This window comes from Neovison vison, chromosome 3, assembly GCF_020171115.1.
Source record: "Neovison vison isolate M4711 chromosome 3, ASM_NN_V1, whole genome shotgun sequence".
Classification (NCBI taxonomy): domain Eukaryota; kingdom Metazoa; phylum Chordata; class Mammalia; order Carnivora; family Mustelidae; genus Neogale; species Neogale vison.
In genome coordinates, this window is record NC_058093.1 from 197,583,166 (window position 1) to 197,606,478 (window position 23,313).

Sequence of the window (23,313 nt, forward strand, 5' to 3'; positions counted from 1 at the left end):
AGGAAAGCCATCATTACACCTCTCTCAAAATACCCGTCTTACCATCTTCGGGCGATCACTCTGAGACCAGTGAAGGTGTCCCAACAAATACGAGACCCTCACCTTCTTCCCTCCACCCAGAGGTGCCTTGAGTCCCACTGAGAACGGTTTCCGGCGCATAGAGATATCCAGAGGGAGGTTCTTTGCCTGTCCGACACCCCGAGTTGAGCCCCTAGGTGGTACCACTGCAACCTTGCCATGATTGCACTCAAAATTTGGGAGGCCTTCATCAAAAAGCAGCTCCCCCAGTAACCCGGTAGGAATAAATACACTAGTATCACAAGGCAGTTCATATCCACAAGTATTTATTGAGTGCCTGTATGCAAGAAGACATGATGGTCCCTGCTCTCACAGAGCTTACAATCCCATGACTCCAATACTTGCCTAGATTAAAAAAAAAACTGCAGCAAGCACTTGTCTCTGCCTGACCATCAGCAGCACTGGAAGAAGCAAGTGTTTCACATTGTTTTGGTCACTGTTACAGTGCAATTGTGAATAAAGCGATTATCTTTGAAGTCTGGAGTCACAGCGATGACGTGGTTAGTCCTGTCCAGCAAATGCAAATTTATGGCTTGATTCCTCCTATTTGAGAGGCATCTACTGAATGTAAGTCAGAAGAAGGCTTTGCAACACAGGTCCTAAGATACTGGTGTAGTTTAACGTATTATCATACTGCCACAGAACTCTTGGCAAAAAATTATCATCTCCTGCAGAATGTGTGCAATATAATTGGTTTAATCAGACCTGTACATATCATGACCACGCACACTCCCGTGACGGGTAAACATGATTTACCTGTAGGACTCATGAAGGGTGCTAGGTATGCACTTACTTTTTAAAGCTTCTTAAAGACTCGCAGCACAAGTCACACATTAAAATGTAATGAAAATTGCTTCTGAGATAAAAATTAAAATGACAAAAATGTCTAATTTTACTACATATGTAAGGGCAGAATTCAAATTTAAAGAGCATTCAGCAAAGCACCTGAGTCTTCAGAGTTAAGAAGGGGAACCAAACTCTAAAAACAACCCTCGTCTTCATATGGCCCTTCTGATGCCTAGTGCAGACCAGCCTTCCTGCGGTCCTGCCTTAGAGGCCACCACCTTGGACCTCTAATTATGGGACATTCAAAGGAGCCATTATTTTGGTTACATGGACAAAACCTTTTTTTTTTTTTTTTTTAAGGAAAATAACCTATGTTTACATCAAATAACCCCAGATCACCTATTTAAGATGCTTCTGAACTTCTACGCAACAGGTTACCAGTTTTAATAGTCAAAAAACAAACACCTCACACCAGGAAGATCATATGAATTCCAAGAGTTTTGCTTTTTTTTGCAAAAAGGTGGAGAGATCATCTTAGACCACCTAACAGAAACGTCAACCAACCCAAGGCAATTTTTAAATCAATTGCTGGGGGCACAACCTACTTTCCTATTTAAAAAGTCCTAAATCACTACTTCAAAGCCCTGATTAACTCCAAATGAATCTGAAATGTGTACTTTTGTTGAAGTTAGGAAGCACCAGGTACTTTACATAATCTCCTTTAAAATGGAAGGAAGCTTATCGCTTCATCTTATCTCTTGCTGCTGAGCCGGGCAGGCCGGAGCCGGGTGGTGACCCAGGTCTGCCTAGCTCTCCCTGTACAGAACCGGGGAAAAAGAGTGAGTAAACTCTATTTGCATTAAAAGAGGCACTTCCCCGAAGTGGAAGGTGCTTTCAGGCTGTTCCTCTCCAGCAGCTCAGCCCCAGCCGGGAACCAAGCAATTCACCTACCAGGGACACCCGCAACTTTCTAACATCGCCACTTCTGGGATTGAGTTGCTTTTAAGTGGAGCGTTCTGTGTCTGTAAATTAAGCACGAAAAAGAGAAAGATGGCTGAAAGGATTTTCCTTGGTTCTCCTCTTCACAGCTATGAAGAAAAAGGTGTTTTTTTTTTTTTAATGTTTAAATAAGTGGTACTTACAATTTATTATACATTTAAAAAAATCAAAGCACATGTTTTCTGATAGGCACAGAAGAGGTTTTGATGGGGTTTCAGATCTTTCTTGGAATAACCCAATAGAGACTAGTAAGAAGATAACTCCTTCACAAGATAAAACTTCTGAAATGGCAATTTCCTATTCTTCAGAAGGTAGTGGACTTCATGATAAAAGGAGAGAACAAGGAATATCCTAATAATTTTCAAGTTAGATTCTAATGTTACATCTAGGAACACAAAGGTAATAACCATCAGTAAAGTCGATCCCTTTACTAGGTCTTGACACAGCTGTACTGGAGCTTGATTAAAATTAACATATTCTTTAACTAGTTGACTTAAAAAAAAAAAAAGGTTAAAAAAAAAGTACTATGAATAAAGGCACTTATTCTGTTGATGAATAATTGTGATTAGCCCAAGGTCTTCGACTGTTGGCAGGAGATGGGAGCAAAGGTTCAATTCACGAATAGGAACAGAAGAGGCAGGTGTCAGATGGCCCCTCCTGACGGAGGACCACCCAGGAAGCTGAGAAGGGAGCCCGCTGGGGCAACAGGCCCAGAGCTCAGCCAGGTAAGCTTTGGTGAAGGGTGCAGTTTGAGATCCCTGCTCAAAGGCATACACAGACCCTAGTGGAGTGATGCTTGGCTTGGCTCATTATAAGTACAAGCTGCTAAGAGTCACATAAGAAGAAAAAGTTCAAAAGAACACCAAACTTTAAAACCTGAGCATCATCAGTAGCAATCAATTCTGCAAGTTTAGAATGAGTCTATTTATGAACATGTACACAGATATGTGGGCACTGGATTCCAACCGGCCCCCGAAAAATGGGCAGTGGGGCAACCCGGACTTGACCTGAGGTCAGAACACACACCTGCTGGTGCTGCTCATCAGAGCACAGCCTCCTGCCCGGGTGCCGCTGCCAAGGCCGTGGGCTGCAGCTCCCCAGCAAGGCGCAAGGAAAGGCCCACACGCCATCCACACACATTCCCTGCCTGTGCACATTAAGGGGAGGGGATTCTAATCTAAACCTAGCATCCTGACAGCCCCTGCCACGGCTGGAGGGTTTTTGTGGTTTTTTTTTGGCGGGGGTGGTGGGAGGCAGCAGGGTTGAAAACATCTGCTCGGTGGCTCTGATGGCAGAAACCAGGGCCATCCTTGCTGGGTGGTGGTCTTTCATCAAAGCTTGATCCATCATCGCCTTATGGCCACCGGAGGGACACGGTTTCACTCGGAATGCTGGGCAGAAAGCCCCGGCTCCCCCAATGGCTTACCGTTTTCTGGAAAGTACTACATTTATGACAACATTAGAGAATAACAGCGCTCATTTCTCTTTCCTTACAGACAATAAAGTTCAAGGGAAACAAAATGAGTTATTCACAGTTTCCAAAGCTTTCCAATATTCCATTACTTCCAATAGTTCCATTATTACTATTGTAATAATCACTCTAAGACTTGTTCCTGACAGGAACTGCATTACCATTAAGAAAAAAAATCTCAACACAACTAAAATCCAGGGTATGCTGCATTCTTTTTTTTTTTTTTTTTTCATTCAGCATGTATTGGTCTATTATGGAAGCTATTCTTAAGCATTTATTTTTTAAAAAAAGAATCATATTCACAATGTAGAACAAGTATATAAAATTGTGTGCAAAGTTAATTGTAAAAGGATAACACTATTTGTTTAGAAACAAGCTGCCTCCCCTGTTTACATTTCCTTACTATTGATATAAACTGGAGACTTACACTATTTAAAAATAATACTTTTTAAATAGTAAAATATACAAGAGATTCCTGAGCATAACAAAAATATCTTGAAAATATGTGGCCATTTGAAGTATAAAACAGCAAGTGTAAAGAATAGCATGATTGTAAAACTACTATTTGAAGGCTTATAAACAGTACAAAATAGTTTGCCTTTTCTGAGTGCATAATTATACGTTAGTGCAAACAAAAATGTCTCAAAATTTAATGGCTACAAATCTCAGAGATTTGCAGAGGTGCGCAACACATGAAATTTCTTTAATGTCATTCGAACTGAGCCCAGTTCTCGATTAATCCTTTCCAAACGATCTTCCAAGGCTTCCTAAAGGGAAATCACAGGAGAAATTGCGTCAGAATTCTATATCAGGTTCACTGGTTCTCTGATTACCACCAAACTGACCTTTCTCTTAGCAAAGGGGCAGGCAGAAACATTCAAATTACAGAGGTTGTGTTTTTTACACACTTCCTCTTATAATAAAATCTATATCGTCTCTTTAAACAACACGAATCAGGGTCTCAACCATCCAGAATAAATGCTGCCCTCAGCGCCCTAACAGCCCCAGTACCCTGCTGCTTGCAGGGTGTGAAAATCTCAGCAAGGGCAACGGGACCCGATGCGAGAACGCGACTCTCAGCCTCTGCGAGACTGAGGACAGACCAAGAGGAGCCCAGAGGCACTTTACACACATCACCAGAAGAAACGGGTCGGTGCCTTATCCCACTTAGGTGTAGGTCAAGCAACTTTCTTCTGACAAGAATGTCTAAGTTAAAAAGGAGGGTATACACTGGAGGAGCTTCTTGCAAGAAACAAGAGATTTCACAAAGAATCAATGTAACAACTGCTATTTTTAAATAAGCAGTACATGGGGCGCCTGGGGGGGCTCAGTGGGTTAAGCCTCTGCCTTTGGCTCAGGTCATGATCTCAGGGTCCTGGGATGGAGCCCCACATGGGGGGGGGTGTCTCTGCTCAGCGGGGAGCCTGCTTCCCCCTCCCTGTCTGCCTGCCTCCCTGCCTACTTGTGATCTCTTTCTCTCTCTCTGACAAATAAATAAATAAAATCTTTTAAAAATAAATAAATAAATAAATAATGAAAATAAAAAAATAAAAAGATCACCCGAGGGGAACCTGGGTGGCTCAGTCAGTTCAGTGGCCCCGTTCAGCTCAGGTCCCTGGATGGAGCCCCAAGATGGGCTCCCTGGCTCGTGCTCTCTCTTGCCTGCTCACTCTCAAATAAAATCTTTATAAAAAATTGAAATAAAACAATAATAAAAGGATCACACATTCATGATAAAATACTTAGAAGACAGAGGAGTAAAAATAACCAGTTCCTCTTTCCTGGGGTTTTTGTGTAGAGACTCACATCATTAAGAAGAAAAATAAAAACAGAATCAAATTCACTACTTCAAAACATTTTTCGACTGAACTTTAGTTATGAAATATCTTTCTATGATATCATTTTAAATTAGTGTGCAATACTCCACTAGATTTAACCAAAACTCTTTTATTTTTTAAAGATGTTATTTATTGATTTGACAGAGAGAGAGAGACACAACTAGAGAGGGAACACAAGCAGGGGAGATGGGAGAGGGAGAAGCAGGCTTCCCACTGAGCAAGGAGCCCGATGCGGGCTGTCAATAATAAATCTGTCAAATAAATAAATAAAATCTTTAAAAAAAAAAAAAAGCTTACAATCATTATATAAAAATATATTAGGGGTGCCTGAGTGGCTCAGTGGGTTAAAGCCTCTGCCTTCAGCTCAGGTCAGGATCCCACATCCTGGGATCGAGCCTCACATCGGGCTCTCTGCTCAGCAGGGAGCCTGTTTCTCCCTCTCTCTCTGCCTGCCTCTCTCCCTACTTGTGATCTCTGTCTGTCAAATAAATAAATTTAAAAAATATATATTAAACAAATGTTTCAGATAAGTTTAGAATCAAGAGTATCTACAAGTATTCCTTCTGCCTTCCCAATAAGGAAGAGAAGTTTCATGTGTTGAGTCTTATAAATTATTGACTAAAGACTTTGGGACCAACAAAAACAATAACAGACTTAAAAGTCTTACGGAGAAGTTAGGCATGTAGGCCCAAGGAAAGACCTCCACTGTTTTCTTTGCTTTTTTTCCTACTGGTATCACAGATCAATCTGAAAATGAATTTTTCCTGAAGTTAAAGCACTGAAAAGCCAAAACATGCAGTTATGTAAGAGACATATCCTTGTTGTTATGCTTAAAATGTTACAAAAAGAGCAGATCTTCAACGTCCCATGGCTTCATGCATTTTGATTCTCTCTGGAAAGCAACTAAAAAAAATGCACATGAGCTGCTTTGCCTGCACCATCTCCTGCTCAATAATGGAATCACATCTCTCTTTTTTTTTTTTACAATTTTATTTGAGAGAGCGAGTGCACCCAAGAGCAAGCAAGAGCTGGGGGAGGGGCAGAGAGAGAGGGAGAAGCGGACTCCCCGCTGAGCAGGGCCCCAACCCCCCAGGATCATGACCTGAGCTGAGGGGAGACGCTTAATGTAAGATCTGTTCAAAGCCATATTGCATAGTGGCAGGAAGGTCTTTTTCATTAAGTATAAAGGAAAAATCACTTTTTACTCCAGAAAGCCACAGTGCAGTTCTAAAATATACTATAATCACCAAACACTTCCTAAAAGGCTAAAAGTCTGGCCCAGTTGCTTCAGGACACCTAACACATTGTCTCGGCTAAATGAACACCAGCCCGCACCACGCCGCAGATTCAAGCTAGGACGGTTCACCTGGTTTAATCTTGTCTGCAAAGTGATTCGTCCTCCAGTAGAAGGCATTCGACTTAGCGCAGCCTCAATCTGTTGACACACAAACAAAATTTAAATAAAAACAGAAGAATTCTGATGAGTGGCAGGGACATCTGTAACAGAATGGAAAGGACAGGCTTCTGCCTAGTACTTCCTTGTCCGCCTGGCCTGCACCGCCGCTCCCCCTGCCCCGGTCAGCAAGGACAGCTCAGCTTAAACTGGCTCCCAGCGTGGCTTTGCTGTGCAAGCCACAGAAGCTTCTGGCACGGTCTGACTCTGTAATTCCCTTCTGACTATTCCTCAGACATAGGCATTAAGTTCATAAAAAGGTTTGGTTTTTTTTTTTTTTTTTTAAGTTTTTGTTTGTTTTTACCTGGTCTTTTTCTTTTGTAAGTTCATCAAAAAACCGTTCCGTTTCAGCTAGGGTCCTAATTTTTGCTGTATACTCAAAATCATTACCATGTGGTGCTACTGACGCGGGCTTACACTGTTCATAGCTAACTGATTTATTCTTCTCCCAGGCTGATCTCACAGACACTTTCTTCACTTCATTTGGCAACAGTTCAGGAGAAGGGCTGTGATTAGCATGGATGTCGATGGCTGCTTCTGAGTATTTTTTTTCTGTCAGAGAGAAAAGGATTTTCTTTTATTTCATATCCATCTTCCTGATCGATCATATACATAACTATATATGTTATCTAAAGGCTGCCACATACTAAAAAAAGTAACAAAAAGAAACACAATAATCACATTTAGTCAGTGCTTTTTCTCCACAGAATTCTAAAAGTTTTGCTCTCGGTTGGACAATCTGTACAACGTCCCTAAGAGAAGGTATATAAACTTTCTGTGAGCTCAAAAGAACTTTAAGTAAACTTAAAGCAAAAAAAAAAAAGTTAAGCGCTAAGCTCACATTTAGCAGACACAAACCCGAACCAACAGTGCAGAGCCAGCATCTTACCGGGCCTGCCCAAGTGACTCATATGCATGATCTTGTACTTTATTCCAAACTTCAAAGATAAATGAGAAAAAAGAAACAAAACAAAACAAAAAAAAAACCCACCGCCCAAGTTGCACAGAAATGCCAGAACGTAAAAGAGAAATGGAACAGTATGGCTCTAGTAAGCAAGCATTAACAATGTCTGTACCTAGTTTCCCAACTTTTCTATCAGGATAATAGCCCTGACACATAATATGAGCCGCACCAACGCATGTTCTTAGAGGCCCTTGGGCAGAAAAAATTTTTAAGTGCAGGATATTACACTATTTAGGACCCTGAAAAGATACCAGAAATTCACAAAATGAATTACTAAAACCATAACTAGTAATTTTTTAGGAAAAGATACCTTCCAAGTCATCTAGAGGAAGAAACTGGAGTTGTTTTCTTGGATTGGTACGTTGTAAAGCAGACACAGGAACAGTATCTAAATCATCCAAAAGTATATCAAATCTATTGAATGAAGCAAGTTACTTGTGAGAAAAAAATGTTAATTGATTTTCCCTATCTCCACTAGAAAGCTGAGCTGGTGTCCGGTTAACTCACATATTCATGTATTTTTTTTTTAAAAGAAAACTGGTCATGTAATTTTCTAAAACTGAAGCTTAATTTATATTTTCTAACACAAAATTATATTCATGTATTAGAGACTTAAAGCATTTACCCATACATTAGCTCCTCCAATCTTTATAACAAGTTCTAATATATGCGGGCCAAGTATTATTATCCCTCTTGTACAGAAGAGGAAACCGAGGTTCACTGTGCTTAAGGAATTTCTCAAGAGCCTGACCGAGCCAGGTGGCCAGCTCTTACAGCGTAGGGATCCATGGCCCCCCCACAGGAGCACGCCCTGTGACCACACTGCTTCAGAAAGAGAGTTGACAACTGTCCCAAGCACCCAGGGAAACTTACGCGTATGCCAGGGCCATCGCAGGACAGCCCGCTCTCTTACAAAAATGGTTCAAAAATTGCCCTGTATCATAAACCTTTTCAGGAAAACCAAGAATTGTCATTCTATACCCAAAAGCCGGAAGGGACTCTGACACAGTACTTAAACTCAGTAACTCAGTAGCCAGTTTCCATAGTTAAAAACTGTTTTCATGGATTACAGTACTTTTTTATTTTTAATATGACATTCATTTAAATGAGTTAAATCCACAGGGTTCCCACTGGCAACTGAAAAATTAGTGACAGCTATAGGCATAAGCTGACACTTAAAAAAAAAAATCAGTAATATTTTATTCTACTATTTTAGAGAACTTACCGAGTTGGACTGCTTTCATTTTTGCTCAGTAGATGACTAAACCCTGGGGACAGATTTTCTTTTGGGGATCGCTTTGGACTATAAGCCACAGTCACTGGCGTTAACATAATCTCTCTTTTTGCTACAGAAGAAAATGAAGAGGAAGTTCACTTTTCCTTCTATACAATACATCTATTGGCAGAGCATACTTCCTTTCTCAGTACTCTTTTCTAACTTTAATGGAATACAATTTTATTATAAAACTTTCTGAAAGTAAGAGCATACAAAATTAAAAATAATTCATAATCCTAACACCTAGAGGGAACCACTGTCAACATTTTAGTGTATCCGAATGCAGGGTCAGCACTCAGACTCAAAACTGGTTTTTCAGGATTTTAGAAGTCGACTGGAAATAAGATGGAAACACCAGTGCCCAGTGCACATTCCCGTCACACGGGGACACACAATCGCTGGTGTGCACTCCAGTCACACAGATACACACAAACGCTGGCTCCCGCTCCCATCACATGGGGACACACACGCTCGTTCCATCACACGGGGGGAGGGGGAGAGACAAGACACAGAAATATCTTTAGCTGTTCTGAATATGAAAATTAAGAAAACAGAAATCCAATGCCTAACCTTTAGAACTGTAACTGTAACTGACTAAAGAAACCAGACGTAATATTTATGCAAAGAAGCATCTTTTCCAGGTTAAATTAGTTTAAATTAATTTGTTTGAACTAATGTTTAATTAGATAGTTGTCAACGCTCTCAAAAACTGTGAAATGGCTTAAGTTGCAAAAAGGAATCTGCTGGACATACACAAAACAGTATGCCGTGATAATTTCTTCACCTATCGTCACAGCGTCTGTATGGTCAGATGGTATTACTGAGCAAGACCCGAAGGGACCCTGTTCTCAGAGTATTCTAGTAGGTGCTAGAGAACATGAGGGAAAAAGAACATCAGACGTGTGTGCACAGCTCGGATGCCACTCTTTTGAGCCCAGGAGACATATTACATCTTACTCTTACTTGGGGTACTTGATTTACGAGTTGAAGGTGGTAAAGACGACGATCTCTGTGAACCTGAGTTAAATCTCTTCTGTCTCTGTTGGGTGCATTTCTCTGGGGACCGACCTGCACTGACTGACGTTTCCGTTTGCCGAGGATTTGCTAATTCTGTAACAGACAAATTGTTAATAAGTCAACAAGCAAAACAAACCTGGGCCGGTTAGCTGCCTTTATTAAGAAATGATTATGCCAAGCAAGCCATTCTCACTATCCAGGTTAGAAAGATTATTTGCAAATACACATTGTAAGACACACTTACAATGAAAAGCTTGATGAAGAACAAATGTGGGGGTTTATAATGAATTCATTCTGGCTCCCTGTTTACAACTGCCATTCACGGCGATTTTTTTTTTAAGATTTTATTTATTTTATTTGACAGACAGAGATTACAAGTAGGCAGAGAGGCAGGCAGAGAGAGAGAGGAGGAAGCAGGCTCCCTGCTGAGCAAAGAGCCCGATGCGGGGCTCGATCCCAGGACCCTGGGATCGTGGCCTGAGCTGAAGGCAGAGGCTTTAACCCACTGAGCCACCCAGGCGCCCCTCACGGCGATTCTTTAAGAGAGATTATTTTTAGGAAGTTACTGATTTATTTACTAGCAGATATTTCTTCGGAGATGCAATGCCCGAGACTGGACAATGGAATCAGGAGAGCCAATCAAGCGAGCACTGGAGTGAGTACAAAGAGATGTGAGCACTAGTGAGCTGTTGAGCAAGGTACTTCCTGGGGTGCTCGGCGGGCGCAGTTGGAAAAACATGTGACTCTCAATCTTGGGGTTGTGATTTTGAGCCCCACATCGGATGTAGAGATTACTTAAAAATAAAAAATAAAATTATCTTAGAAAAGGTGGGGGAGGCACCTGGTGGCTCAGATGGTTAAGTAAGTGTCTGCCTTCGGCTCTGGTTATGATCCCGGGGTCCTGGGACTGAGTCATGCAATAGGGCTCCTTACTCAGCACAGAGCCTGTTTCTCCCTCTGCCTCTACTGTCCCCCTGCTTGTACTCTTTTGCTCTGTCAGATAAGTAAACAAATTCTTAAAAAAAAAAAAAAATTCTTGTCTTCCTGAGAGATGCTCAGTAACCAAGAAAGGGGGAGTAAAAAACACTACACCTCACTTTATGAATACTAAATGTCTATTATAACTTTCCAATGACAAACTGATGTCAAAAATTTCCAAATATTTTTAAGAACGCTTCATAAATCTTTACTAATTAGAACACAGGGCGCTAGGTTGCTCAGTCTTTAATTGTTTGCTTTTGGCTCAGGTCATCTGGGGCACCTGGGTGGCTCAGTCGTTGGGCATCTGTCTTCGGCTCGGGTCATGATCCCACGGTCCTGGGATCAAGCCCTGTGTTGGGCTCCCTGCTCAGTGGGGGGCCTGCTTCTCCCTCTCCCACTCCCCTGCTTCTGTTCCCTCTCTCGCTGTGTCTCTCTCTGTCAAAACAAAAAAAATAGGAGCACCTGGGTGGCTCAGTGGGTTAAAGCCTCTGCCTTCAGCTCAGGTCATGATCCCAGGGTCTTGGGATTGAGCCCCGTGTCGGGCCCTCTGCCCAGCAGGGAGCCTACTTCCCTTCCTCTCTCTCTGCCTGCCTCTCTGCCTACTTGTGATCTGTCTAATAAACAAACAAAATATTTAAAAATAAATAAATAAATAAAATCATTTAAAAAATATACAAAATAAATAAAAATAAAATAAAATCCTTAAAGAAAAAAAAGAGTATAACATGTAGTCTGCCTTGTATAAAAGCAGCAAGTTATGCCATGACTGCAATAAATTAGGAGCCAGAGTATTTAAGGAAGGTGATATAACCGTGGGTAAAGAGGAAGGTATCTATAATCTATTATCTATCCATATCAAACAAGGAAAAAATGCTTACTATTCGAGGTGTCCTCTTTTTCTGTCTGTGTGCCCCAATTTTTAAATATTTTTCCTTCCTCGAGTTCTTTTAAAGCTTTCATGACTGGTGTATCTGAAGTCTCTCTTTGTTTTGTTATCGATAAGCTTCTTGGTGAACTTCCAGATGAAGAATCCTTTTCCGGAGGAGAATGGTACCTTAAATAATAATTTTAAGACACACAGTGCTATGAGCCGAATATTTGTGCCCCCCAAAACACTCGTATGTTGAAGCCCCAATCCTCAGTGGATGGTGTTAGGAGATGAGGCCTTGGGGAGGTGATTAGATTTGGATGAGATCATGAGAGCAGAGGGTCCTTTGCTGGGATGAATGCCCTTCTAAAAAGATGTCTGCACACATTCAGCGAGGAAAGACCATGACCCAATAACCTGGAAGAGGGCCCTCACCACGAACCTAACTGCGCTGACACCCCAATCTCAGACTCAGCCTCCAGAACAGCAGGGAAAAGTGTTTCCTGTTGAAGCTGCCGGGTCTACGGTGATTTCATAGAGCAGGCTGAGCTGAGACAGAGGTCCCTGGCCCTGTTAGGGGAATGACATGAGAGCTAACAATTACACTCCACAAAGAGTATATCTGCTTTACAACACAAATACACTGAAACTGAACCTGCGTGTAACAGACCAGTGCTTCCCAATCCTCTTCACACCCCGGCACATACAGAAGTATGGTATTTCCGTGGAGCCCTGGAGTAATCTGGTTGCATGGGCTGTCCAGAAGGTGAGAGGGTGAACACCTTAGCCTAATTGAGAGACTGTGCACAGCACACTGTCCTGTCAGGGGCACAATAGGGGACCTTCTGCCCGCCCTCTGATCAGAAAGCATCTGAAACCCATTAGCTTTTCAAAGTAAAATAAAAATCTAGTCCTCAAAAGTAAGACACTGAAGCCACGAAGAGAAGGCTCTTTTAGACCTTCCCAGCCATTTAAAGGCGACGGAGATCTATGAAACCGTAACCAAGCCTCAGTCTGACCTCTGACAAAGCTACCTACCCAGGAGCACAGGTTTCCACCAGCTGGTCATCCATCCTGTTATCCGGGGCGTCCAAAGGCTGGCCGGTAAAGATGGAGTACTCCGCCCCTGGGATCAGCCACTTGCGCCTGCTGACGTCGGAGGTGGCCAGTGTGCTAGGACAGGGAGAAACGAGCTGAGGGATGATGGGCTCGTGTTTCGGTTCACGCTGAACACAGACACAGAGCACCCTGCTTTGAAATGGTGTGTACACATTTGTACAGTAATTCCAAAACTGCAAGAAGCCCCCTTATTTTAGACACACGAATTCTTATTTTATGGTTTTCAGAGCCAACCCAAGTCTTATTTTAGGTTTCTGTTCCTTTGGAATATTTCTGCATCTCAGTCAAGGTATTCTGTCTACACAGATCTGAACACCAACTAACTTCCTACCACACTTTCTATGCTTCACACTCAACCCACAGCTCAGGCCCAGGAGGTACAGCGAGAGGGCCCTTCTTGCTCCTCCCAGACCAGCACTGCCCAGGAGAATTTCCTGTGAAAACAGAAACCTCTCTATCTGCACAGCCCAGCGCAGCAGCCACTAGTCACATGCAGCCCGTGGCTCGTGAGAAGAACCACCAATCTTTAAATGTCATTTCATCTTAATGACCTTAAATGTAACAAGTCACACAAGGTGACCAGCACCACTGTACTGAGTAGTGCAGCTGGCGGCCAGGCCTCCCCTCCCATGGAAACCCTAACCCAACTGAGGCTCACCGATCGTGCATTAACAGGCCCTGAGCTAGACTTCCGAACCGTTCTCACCTTCTCCACACCTGCTCCTGCCCTCCTGCTTCACGGTCCATAGGAGGAGCTGCCTGAACCTCTCTGCAATGCCTAGACTCGGACTCCTGCTTACTCGTCCCCCTCTGCTCACTGGACTTCTTCATCTCTAGAGAACACATTCCCTTGAGAAATCCCAACTCTGGGGGCACCTGCGGGGCTCAGTGGATTAAAGCCTCTGCTTTCAGCTCAAGTCATGATCCCAGGATCCTGGGATCGAGCCCCACATCAGGCTCTCTGCTCAGCGGGGAGCCTGCTTCCCTTCCTCTCTCTCTGCCTGCCTCTCTGCCTACTTGTGATCTCTGTCAAATAAATAAAAAAATCTTAAAAAAAAAAAAATCCCAACTCTGAAGGTTCTTTCGGCTAAGGTGCTCAAGCATCACCAAGGCTCTGTGACCCCAAGGTCTATGATCCCTGGCCTCACCATTTTCGACTGATCAACCCCTCCCCTGGCTTTGCCAGTTCCCCTCTACCTACTCCGGGGCGCACGGTTACTCACTGCTTTGACCCCCTTTCTGCACTCACCTTCCATCACTCCCGACTGGCAGCAGAGACCTAAGCCTGGAGGAACACGGTGGTCTCACTCCTGAGTGTCTACAGTCCTCCATTTAGGCTTTGCTGGAAAGCAAGCCACCCAACCGCGTGGCCTGGGCTAGCACCAGAGAGTGGTTATTACCATCTCATGGACACCCAACACGGCTGACAACATACCTTTCCATAATCAGCGCGCTCCAATTCTCCCACCAGGATTCTCCCTCACACCTCCACTCTCCTCCGACCTCTCACCCTGCCCTGCCAGTCACTTGATAGCCTCGCATCACACTTGGGAGGGAAAAAAGAAACCAGGAGACAAGAGGTATCTTCCTCTCTCTGCTCCCTGCCACAGCCAAACCTCTTGTAACTTCCCTCCTCATTTTTATTTCAACTCCCAGTCACTCCCTTTTTCCCTCGATTTTTTTTTTAAAGATTTATTTATTTGACAGAGATCACAAGGAGGCAGAGACAGGCAGAGAGAGAGGGGGGAAGCAGGTTCCCTGCTGAGCAGAGAGCCCGATGCGGGGCTTGATCCCAGGACCCTGAGATCACGACCTGAGCCGAAGGCAGAGGCTTAACCCACTGAGCCATCCAGGCACCACTTTCCCTCAATTTTTAAATTAAGAAACATTCTAAACATCCTTAGAAAATTACAAAGACTACCGCAAGCACTCGCCTGTACTTAGTTTTAACAAATGCGATAACATCTTACCATATTTGTTTTCAACATTAAGACAGAAGATTCTGCATGAAAGGACATTTTTAAAATTATGTCCACATATCTTTTAAATAATGTCCACATAGTGCACACGTCCTTGTGATGCCACTGTTTCTACTCTACACGCTTCAGATTTCTCCATGTTAACACAGACAGGGGCGTGACTTGAACTATTTACCCACAGTACAAATACGCCACACCTTACAGATCCCCCCTCCTGTCGGTGGTTATTTTCGTTTCTGATGCATCACCTTTCCACAATGCTGTGATTAACACGTGTAGGAATTCCTGAGGTAAATATCCAAAACCAGAACTGTGGAAGCTGGGGTGCATACATCTTCAGTCTTACTGGATATTGTCAAATCACACTCCAGACGAGCTTATCGATTTTCAGTCCAACCAGTAGCGGCAGAGTTCCTGTTCCTTCACATCTTTGCAAAATTTGCAATGATTAGCCCTGGAGTCTGGCCTGGCCTGTCTGATGGTGTGAGGGGTAGCCCATGCTATTTATTTATTAATTTGCATTTTTCTGATTACTAGCAAAATGAACATCTTTTCAATTTTATCAGCCATTTAGGTTTTTTTTTCCTGTGAATCATCTGTTCATACTCTTTTATCATTTTTCCACTGAGAATTTTTCTTATTGATTTATAGTTCTTTACATCCTAGATATTAATCTCTTATTGGTTCCTGTTCACTTAAAATATAAAATATTTCAAGCGTGCACAGACATACAGATTATACTCCTTCAGCACAACCATCTGCTTACGAACCCTATTTGCTCTATGTCTGTGAACAGTGGAACACTACAGACACAACCCAAGTCCCCTGTGGACCTCACCAGTATCGTTCCTCCAATGTCATAACCTTAGTTTAAGTGCTCGGCTACTTTCACTAAATTCATATTCAACATTCCACACACATCATATTTTTACTACTTCTGTATGAACCTGTAAGATACGCTGTAAATGCCAAATCAATATAAATAGTACCCTACTTCTTCTGCAACTGGTTTTTTGTTGCTCCAAATTATGTTCTCAGGATTAAATCAATGTTAGGTGTGTCTGGGAGGTGCAGTCAGTCAGTTAAGCATCCAACTCTTGGCTGTAGCTCAGGTTGTGATCTCAAGGTTGTGAGATCAAGCCCCGCACCAGGCTCCACACTCAGCGTGGAGTCAGCCCAAGATTCTCCCTCCCTCTGCCCCTCCTACTTGGGCTCTCTCCCCCTCTCTCTCCAATAAGTAAATAAATCTTTAAAAAAAAAAAAAAAAAAAAAAGATTAAACCATGTTAGCAATCAACTTAAGTGGCTGGCAAATTTTTTCCTACGAAGACTCAGAGAATAAATAGGTTTTTGTTCTGTTTCATTTTAATAAATAGGTTTTATGGGCCAGATAGTCTCTGTTGCAAGTACTCAGATTTGCCACCGTCATGCAAAGCAGCCAGACAATAGGTAAATGAATGAGCTTTATTTATGGACGCTGAAATTTGAATTTCATATCATTTTCACAAGTATGAAATACTATTCTTTGGATTTCTTCCCAAACATTTAACAACGTAAAAGCCATTCTTTCTCATGATTCCTACCAGCATGGGCAGCAGACTGGACTTGGGTGAGGGCTGTGCTTGCCAATCACTGACCTAATGTACACATCGTCACACTGCATAGCCCCATGCGTAAGTATATCACAGAATATGAATGTTCCAGCTGTCAGACATACAGGCTGCTTTCACTCACTCTGCACAACATGCCCAGCAGAGGTTCATATCTGTCCCTCCACACAAACCACTCCCCAGGCCATCAAGGCCTGGCTGGCGCACCTAAGGGTCACTAGTCCCCTCACTTGCTCTCTCGTTAGCGTCGACACCCCTGGCCACTTCAGAGTTCCCCCTAACTCCCTGACAGTCCTCAGGTTCTCAGGCCATCTCCTCTGGCCCCAGCATCGAGACATTGGGCTTCTCAGAGCTTCATCCTACACCAAACTCCCACCACACGCCCATCATCTATCCCAGGATCAAGCACTACAGAATGAGAATTCTAAAATTTGTAACTCCAGCCTAAGACTTTATTTCTATAGAGTTCCAAATGCAAATTTATAATCACCTGCTGGATTCCCACTTGGAATTCGTATGAATCTCAAACTAAAATATTTGAAATGGAAATTCTGATCCTGACCCCATGGTCTGCTCTTCCCATTTCTTCCCTAGTTCAGTACGTGGCACCCTGAGTTGCTCCAGACAGAAACCAAGGTGTTATCAGACACCTCCCTTTCTTGTCTCCTCATTCTTTTTTTTAAAAAATATTTTATTTATTTATTTGACAGAGAGAGACACAGCGAGTAAGGGAACACAGCAGGGGGAGTGGGAGAGGGAGAAGCAGGCTCCCCACTGAGCAGGGAGCCTGATGCAGGGCTCAATCGCAGGACATTAGGGTCATGACCTGAGCCGAAAGCAGATGCTTAGCAACGGAGCCACCCAGGCGCCCCTTGCCATCTCATGTTCTGTGGATTTTACCTCCAGTATGTCTCTCAGACCCTTCTCTTCTGTCCATTTCTATGGCCACCACCCAGTGAACACCATCTCTCCTAATACCACAATTGCCTAATTAGTGTGTCTGCTTCTACTTTTCCTCTCCATCCTCTCCTCATGGCAGGTGCGTTAAAAAAACGGAAACCAGGGGGGCACCTGGGTGGTTCAATCATAAGGCAGCAGCCTGCAGCTCAGGTCATGATTCTGGGGTCCTGGGATCAAGCCCCGCATCGGGCTTCCCTACAGGAAGCCTCCTTCTCCCTCTCCCACTCCCCCTGCTTATGTTCCCTCTCTCACTATGTGTCTCTCTGTCAAATAAATAAAATCTTTATTAAAAAACAAACTGACAAAAAAAAAAAACAAAGAAATCAGGGGCACTTGGATGGCTCAGTCGGTTAAGCGTCCAACTCGATTTTGGTTCAGGTCATGAGACTGTGTCCCGCAATGGGCTCCACACTGAGCATGGATCCTGCTTAAGATTCTCTCTCTCTCTCCCTCTCCCTCTCCCTCTGTCCCTTCCACCCCCTTCCTGGGCATGCTCACTCTCTCAAAAAAGAAAGAGAGAAAGAGAGAAGGAGAGAAAAGAAAAGAAAAGAAGAAAATGGAAAAGAAAAGAAAGAAAAGAGGAAAAAAATCAGATGACCTAATTTTACCACATAAAACCTCTCAAAGTCTTCCCAACAGACTTAGAGTGAAATCCAAACTCTTGACCAGGGCTTAGAAAGCGACATGTGACGGTCTGATTTCATCTGGACCTCCACCAGCCCTCGTTAGCAATATTCAGGCCACACAAGCTTCATCCAGGTTCTTTAAACATGTCAAGCTCTTTCCTACCTCAAGACGTAGCAAAGCTCATTTCTCTGAGTGAACATGCCCCTCCCTCATGCCTCCCACACCAACGACTCAGCACAGGCCTCACCGCCCTGCTTACAAAGTCACCTCCGCAGAAAGACCTCCCTTGACCCCAATTCTCATTTCACTCTTGTTCTCTCTCAAATGTTCGATTTCAATAACTTATAAAATATTTTCTTTAAATAATTCACTATGTTCTAACTTAAGGTCAGTGAACAAAGATCTAGAGAAAGTTTCTCATTTGACAATGACTTAGAAAGGTTAAAATTTACAATTTAACAATCTTTCTCATACACATCAATATCACGACCTTATGATCTACTCATTTAATATTCTTTACAAAATGATAATAAAAACCAATCTCATATGAAAAAAAAACTACTCTGTAAATGTATCATGAAGATAATGCTCTGAGATTATAGCAAAGCTAATTTTGAATAACTAAAAAAACTAAATAGAAAAATCCATAGAACCTAAGGAAGATGTATTTTCATAGGTCTGCCCATTAACACAGGAATAAAATTTCTGGAATTTTAGGGTTAAAAGACCTTTTGAGATGTTCTAGCTCAATGTCCTTGTTTTCAGAGATAATGAAGTCAAGCTCCAAAAAAACGTAAGAGATTTGCTTAAGGTCACACAGCTGGGAAGAGTCAACAAAACATTACAGGTCTCTTTATACCTAATCTGATTCTATTTTCTCCATTTGGCACATGCCTCTACATGAGAGGTTTTATAATATCTAATAATTAGATGGTTTTACTTTTTTGTTTTTTAAGCAAGCTCTGCGTCCAATGTGGAGCTCCAACTCACCACCCCGAGTCGTATGCTCTACTGACTGAGCCAGCCAGGTGCCCCGTAATTAGACGTTTTTACACATCTAAGTTCTGTAATGACATTGAACTCTGACTTCCTTATGACTTACACAGATGAGCTTCTCGGTTCAATAAAAGGGTGTACCTATTTCTAGCTTTACAGAGATTAAGCAAAATAACTTACTTGGCACGTGAGGCTCTCATGGGAGTTTTCGAATTATGGCGAAGACTTAACATATTTTCATGCTCTACTTGCTTGACCTGAGCTTCAAGTTTTGAAATTGTTCTAATTCAAAAGTAATAAGATAAATTAAGTACACATTTAAAATATAGCTCAACTACAAATTACTTATTTAACAGACACTTCTAGAAAAATGGTGACAGAACTACTGCTGGTCTTAAAGCCTGTTTTCATAGTAAAATGCCACCAATAAGCTTAAAAAAGCTGAGCAAAACTGGAACATACACTGAAAGGCAAGTACATTAAACTATACAAGAAAACACAAATGGACTTTATAAAGACAAGTTAAAAAGATTTATAAATCTGACTAAAGATCAAAACTCATGGTATAAATTAAATTAAAAAATAAAATAAACTCAAGTACTCAAATAAAGTGCAATTCTAACGTGTTTAATTCTAAACATATATATTCACACATACAAAATATAGATAGGTAATGTTTTCACAAAAAAGGAAGCAGGTTTAACATCCAATAAAAGTGCCAGTAAGAACTTCCTAGTTTTTAAAAGATACAGAGGCTAAACAATCCCTCAAATTCTCTGTCTACAAGCTATTCACCTCATCTGTGCCATGTTCAGAATAAAAGCCTATTTTCAAGTTCACTAACAGAAAATAGGACTCAGGCCAGTTAATTGTTTTGAGGTTATCTTGGCATTCTTTCTGTTCTTTTAAACTTTGCATGTCTTTGTCTCATCTTTTAAGCTCAAAATCTTGCCTACCTACCCTGATGCAAGGAAGGTTTGAGAAAGAACAGCTCTAACGGGCTGACGCTTTATGGCAATCTGAGATAAGGAAGCTATCGGCAGAACTGAATGCATCACAGAAAAGACCTGGGCAGATGAGAGGGCCAGACAGCATTCACATTCTCCCATGTGGGAAGTCCCGAGGAGAGCAGTAAAATCTCCAAGTAAGGGCCACATCTCCAAATACAAATACAAAAACGTGCTCCAAAGCCAATTAGAAATATCTAATCATGTGCATAGGGACGATTTATGACTCTGTTTCTATCTAACTAGGCAAATCAGATCATGAATATAGTCCCCACACCAGGTTTTTAAGAAAGTAGATGTTCAGAAAAAAAAAAAAAAAAGAAAGAAAGAAAGTAGATGTTCATAAAGTTGGGGTGAATGTTGTTTTCTTTGGAGCACAAATAAAATTTAGTGAACTAGACCTGCTTGTTAAAATTCTTTTTTTTCTTTTTCTTTTTCTTTTTTTTTTTTTGACAGATTTCCAATGGTTTAGCATCATTTAGATTTTGCTATGCTGACAAAACACATAATGGTTCAGGAAACGTACACTCCTCAAGCCCAACCACCAATATACTCTAACAGTTAAAAAATCTCCTTTGGCCAAAATCAAATGTATTTCCAGGTCAGGGGAAGATTAGGATAAAACCTGATCTCAAAATGCCTAAAAACCCTCAAAAAAAACTTTCTTTCATTGCTTTCAGTACAGACACATAGTCAGATGTTGAAAGAACAGAGGCATAATTATCTTATTAGTGAGACAATACATTTTACCTTTTCAAATCAGAAATCTGAGTGTGTGCATCCAGCAATTTGTTCTCAGTTGTATTTAATGTATCCTATGAAGATAAAGGAAAAATTCAGTAACTGAAATAGGGTAGATTGTTTTTATTTTAAAATACATAATACAAAACCAATCTAAGGCTACGCCAGAGAGCTACAAAGAAAATCATGCGGATACTCAGCAAAAAGGGAGCATCAACCACGAGCCGGTTCATGTAATTCAAAGGAGAAACTGAGAGAACAAAACACTGGCTTACACCAACAGCCGTACGTATAGCCCGTGTAGTAATAGGTACAGCTTATCATGCTCTGCTTGATTACAAGCAATCCAAGGTTAAAAGGGACATGTTTTAGCCACAACTTGCCTAAAAACCTCAGTAAACGGCAAAACAGAGAGCTGTGCTGGTGAGATTTCAGATGTCCTGACGGGCTCCTGAGCCCCCAGAACGCCTCCCTGTCTTCCTCTAACCTGGAATGGCCGCTAGCCTGTAGTCCATGCAGCAGAAATGCTTGGGGTCCCACTTACAGTATCACTGTGGGATTTCACTGAATTCAAATATCTCATTCCCAAAGCTTTCATTAAGAAACCAAACATCATTGATAAATTCAAACAACCCCATAAAAAGTGAATGCTTTAAAAAACTTAGTATTTAAATATTATGAAATAATTACTTACATCTATATTATACCTTACACACTTCTAAAAATTCCATCTCATCTCAAACGCAACAGCCATTCAGTATTTGTTAACACATCCAAACCTTTATGACTTAAGTGGGCAAATATTTGAGAATAAGGACAGTGACAGAGAAGATGAAGTCAGTGGTCTACCTCAAGCAGCTAGAGGGGGACGGGGGGTGGGGAGAACAGAGGGAGAGAAAGGGTCAGCCCTCTTCATGTCCAACCCAGGGTTTCTGCCCCTCCATGAAACTCAGAACGTGAATCACCAACCATTACCTTTACTCGTTCATGTTCTTTTCCCAGGGACTCGTACTCTCCTAAGAGCTACAAGAAAGAAACAAAGAAATGTACCATAAAATTAAACATAATAATATCAACTCAGATAGTCTATAAAATAGCTCCCTGTACTCTTCAAAAATGCTATGGTCTTGAAATAGAAAAATTAACACTCTGTTCCAGATTGAAGGCAACTAAAGAGATAAGAGGAGTGAATATAAGGTATGATTCAGGGCTGGATCCTGAACTGGGAAAAAAGTGCCATAAAATAATAATTTAGATGTCAAATGCACATTTAATTACTTTGATTTGTTCTGTGACTATGTACAGAAGATCCCTGTTCTTATGAAATACATATCAAAAGGGAGGGGTTAAGGAGCATAACATCTATGGCTTACTCTCACATGGTTCAAGAAAAAAAAGGTGCATGTAAATGTACATACGGGGGGTGATAAAGCAAATACGGCAAATTGTTAACAACTGGGATCCTAAGTAAAAGGAACAGGACATTCTTGCAAGTTTTCTGTTAATCTGAATGTTTCAAAATAAAAACAAAAATTATAGGGGCGCCTGGGTGGCTCAGTGGGTTAAGCCGCTGCCTTCGGCTCAGGTCATGATCTCAGGGTCCTGGGATCGAGTCCTGCATCGGGCTCTCTGCTCAGCGGGGAGCCTGCTTCCTCCTCTCTCTCTGCCTGCCTCTCTGCCTACTTGTAATCTCTCTCTGTCAAATAAATAAATAAAATCTTTAAAAAAAAAATTATATAATATCAGTCAAGACCCTTCAGGTAAGCAGTATTTTAAAAGATTAAAATTTGCTTTCTTCTTTGAATTGTATACTTCTTTTGGATAAATTCCACAGAGTAAAAGCACAATCCCAAGTCTAATATGATTAGGTAATTTCTTTGAAAATACATATTATGTGAGACAGAGTCCAAGAATTTTCTTTTTATCCCAAGACCCCACTCAAGTGACAATGTGGCAGTTATAGAGAAATCAAGAGTTGAGTGCAACAAAGGAGAGATCTCAATGAGGCTGTAACAAGGCATAGCGGGCTATAAGCTTTAGTGCCTGTGTATGTGACGCTAACGGTTAGCAGGCCAGTATCTTCATATCCTGAGAGCCTCAGGACCAGAATGTCAGGTTCAGTAGCAGACAGGGTGCAAGCACAGGCTGACCAAAGGGAGCTGGTTTAAAGTCCTTAAACTGAGTGGCGAGAGCCTAGAACCACAGTGGACTGCCCAGTCAGACGACAGGACACAGGAAATGTGAATGAGAGACACATGGCATTCCAGAAGCCAGAGTCTAACAGATGGAGGAAGCAAAGGGTAAGGAGATAATGACCAAGGAAGAGTTAAAACAAAACAAAACAAAACTTGACTCCCCATTCCTTACTGCCAGCAGAGTCTCCTAATGGCTTCTGACTGTCTCCCCCTTAAATGTGAGCTACAGTATAAAAACCAACATTTTTTTTAAAAAGCAAAAATATTCAATATGAAGCTTCAAAATGAAAGTTTAACTCAAAAGAAGTAATAAATCAAAACTAAAGAAAGCATTAAAAGAAAGCTATTA

At 41.8% G+C, this 23,313-nt stretch overlaps 1 protein-coding gene across 7 annotated transcripts in view; it reads right to left on the bottom strand.

The window, feature by feature from the left end:
• Positions 1-327: 327 nt before the first annotated feature.
• MPHOSPH9 (M-phase phosphoprotein 9) overlaps positions 328-23,313 on the bottom strand; it is a 65,596-nt gene continuing 42,610 nt past the window's right edge. For 6 of the 7 annotated variants that reach the window (XM_044243479.1, XM_044243478.1, XM_044243476.1 and 3 more), the window contains 11 exons: positions 21,745-21,792; positions 20,779-20,843; positions 19,202-19,303; positions 12,770-12,904; positions 11,742-11,917; positions 9,829-9,975; positions 8,815-8,935; positions 7,900-8,003; positions 6,930-7,177; positions 6,539-6,607; positions 328-4,101 (listed from right to left, as the gene is read on the bottom strand). In XM_044243479.1, coding sequence (XP_044099414.1) covers positions 4,000-4,101; positions 6,539-6,607; positions 6,930-7,177; positions 7,900-8,003; positions 8,815-8,935; positions 9,829-9,975; positions 11,742-11,917; positions 12,770-12,904; positions 19,202-19,303; positions 20,779-20,843; positions 21,745-21,792 — 1,317 coding nt within the window. In that variant the 3' untranslated portion in view covers positions 328-3,999. Of the gene's footprint in view, positions 4,102-6,538; positions 6,608-6,929; positions 7,178-7,899; positions 8,004-8,814; positions 8,936-9,828; positions 9,976-11,741; positions 11,918-12,769; positions 12,905-19,201; positions 19,304-20,778; positions 20,844-21,744; positions 21,793-23,313 lie in introns of those variants that run through there. The other variant, XM_044243482.1, reaches the window with a different exon arrangement.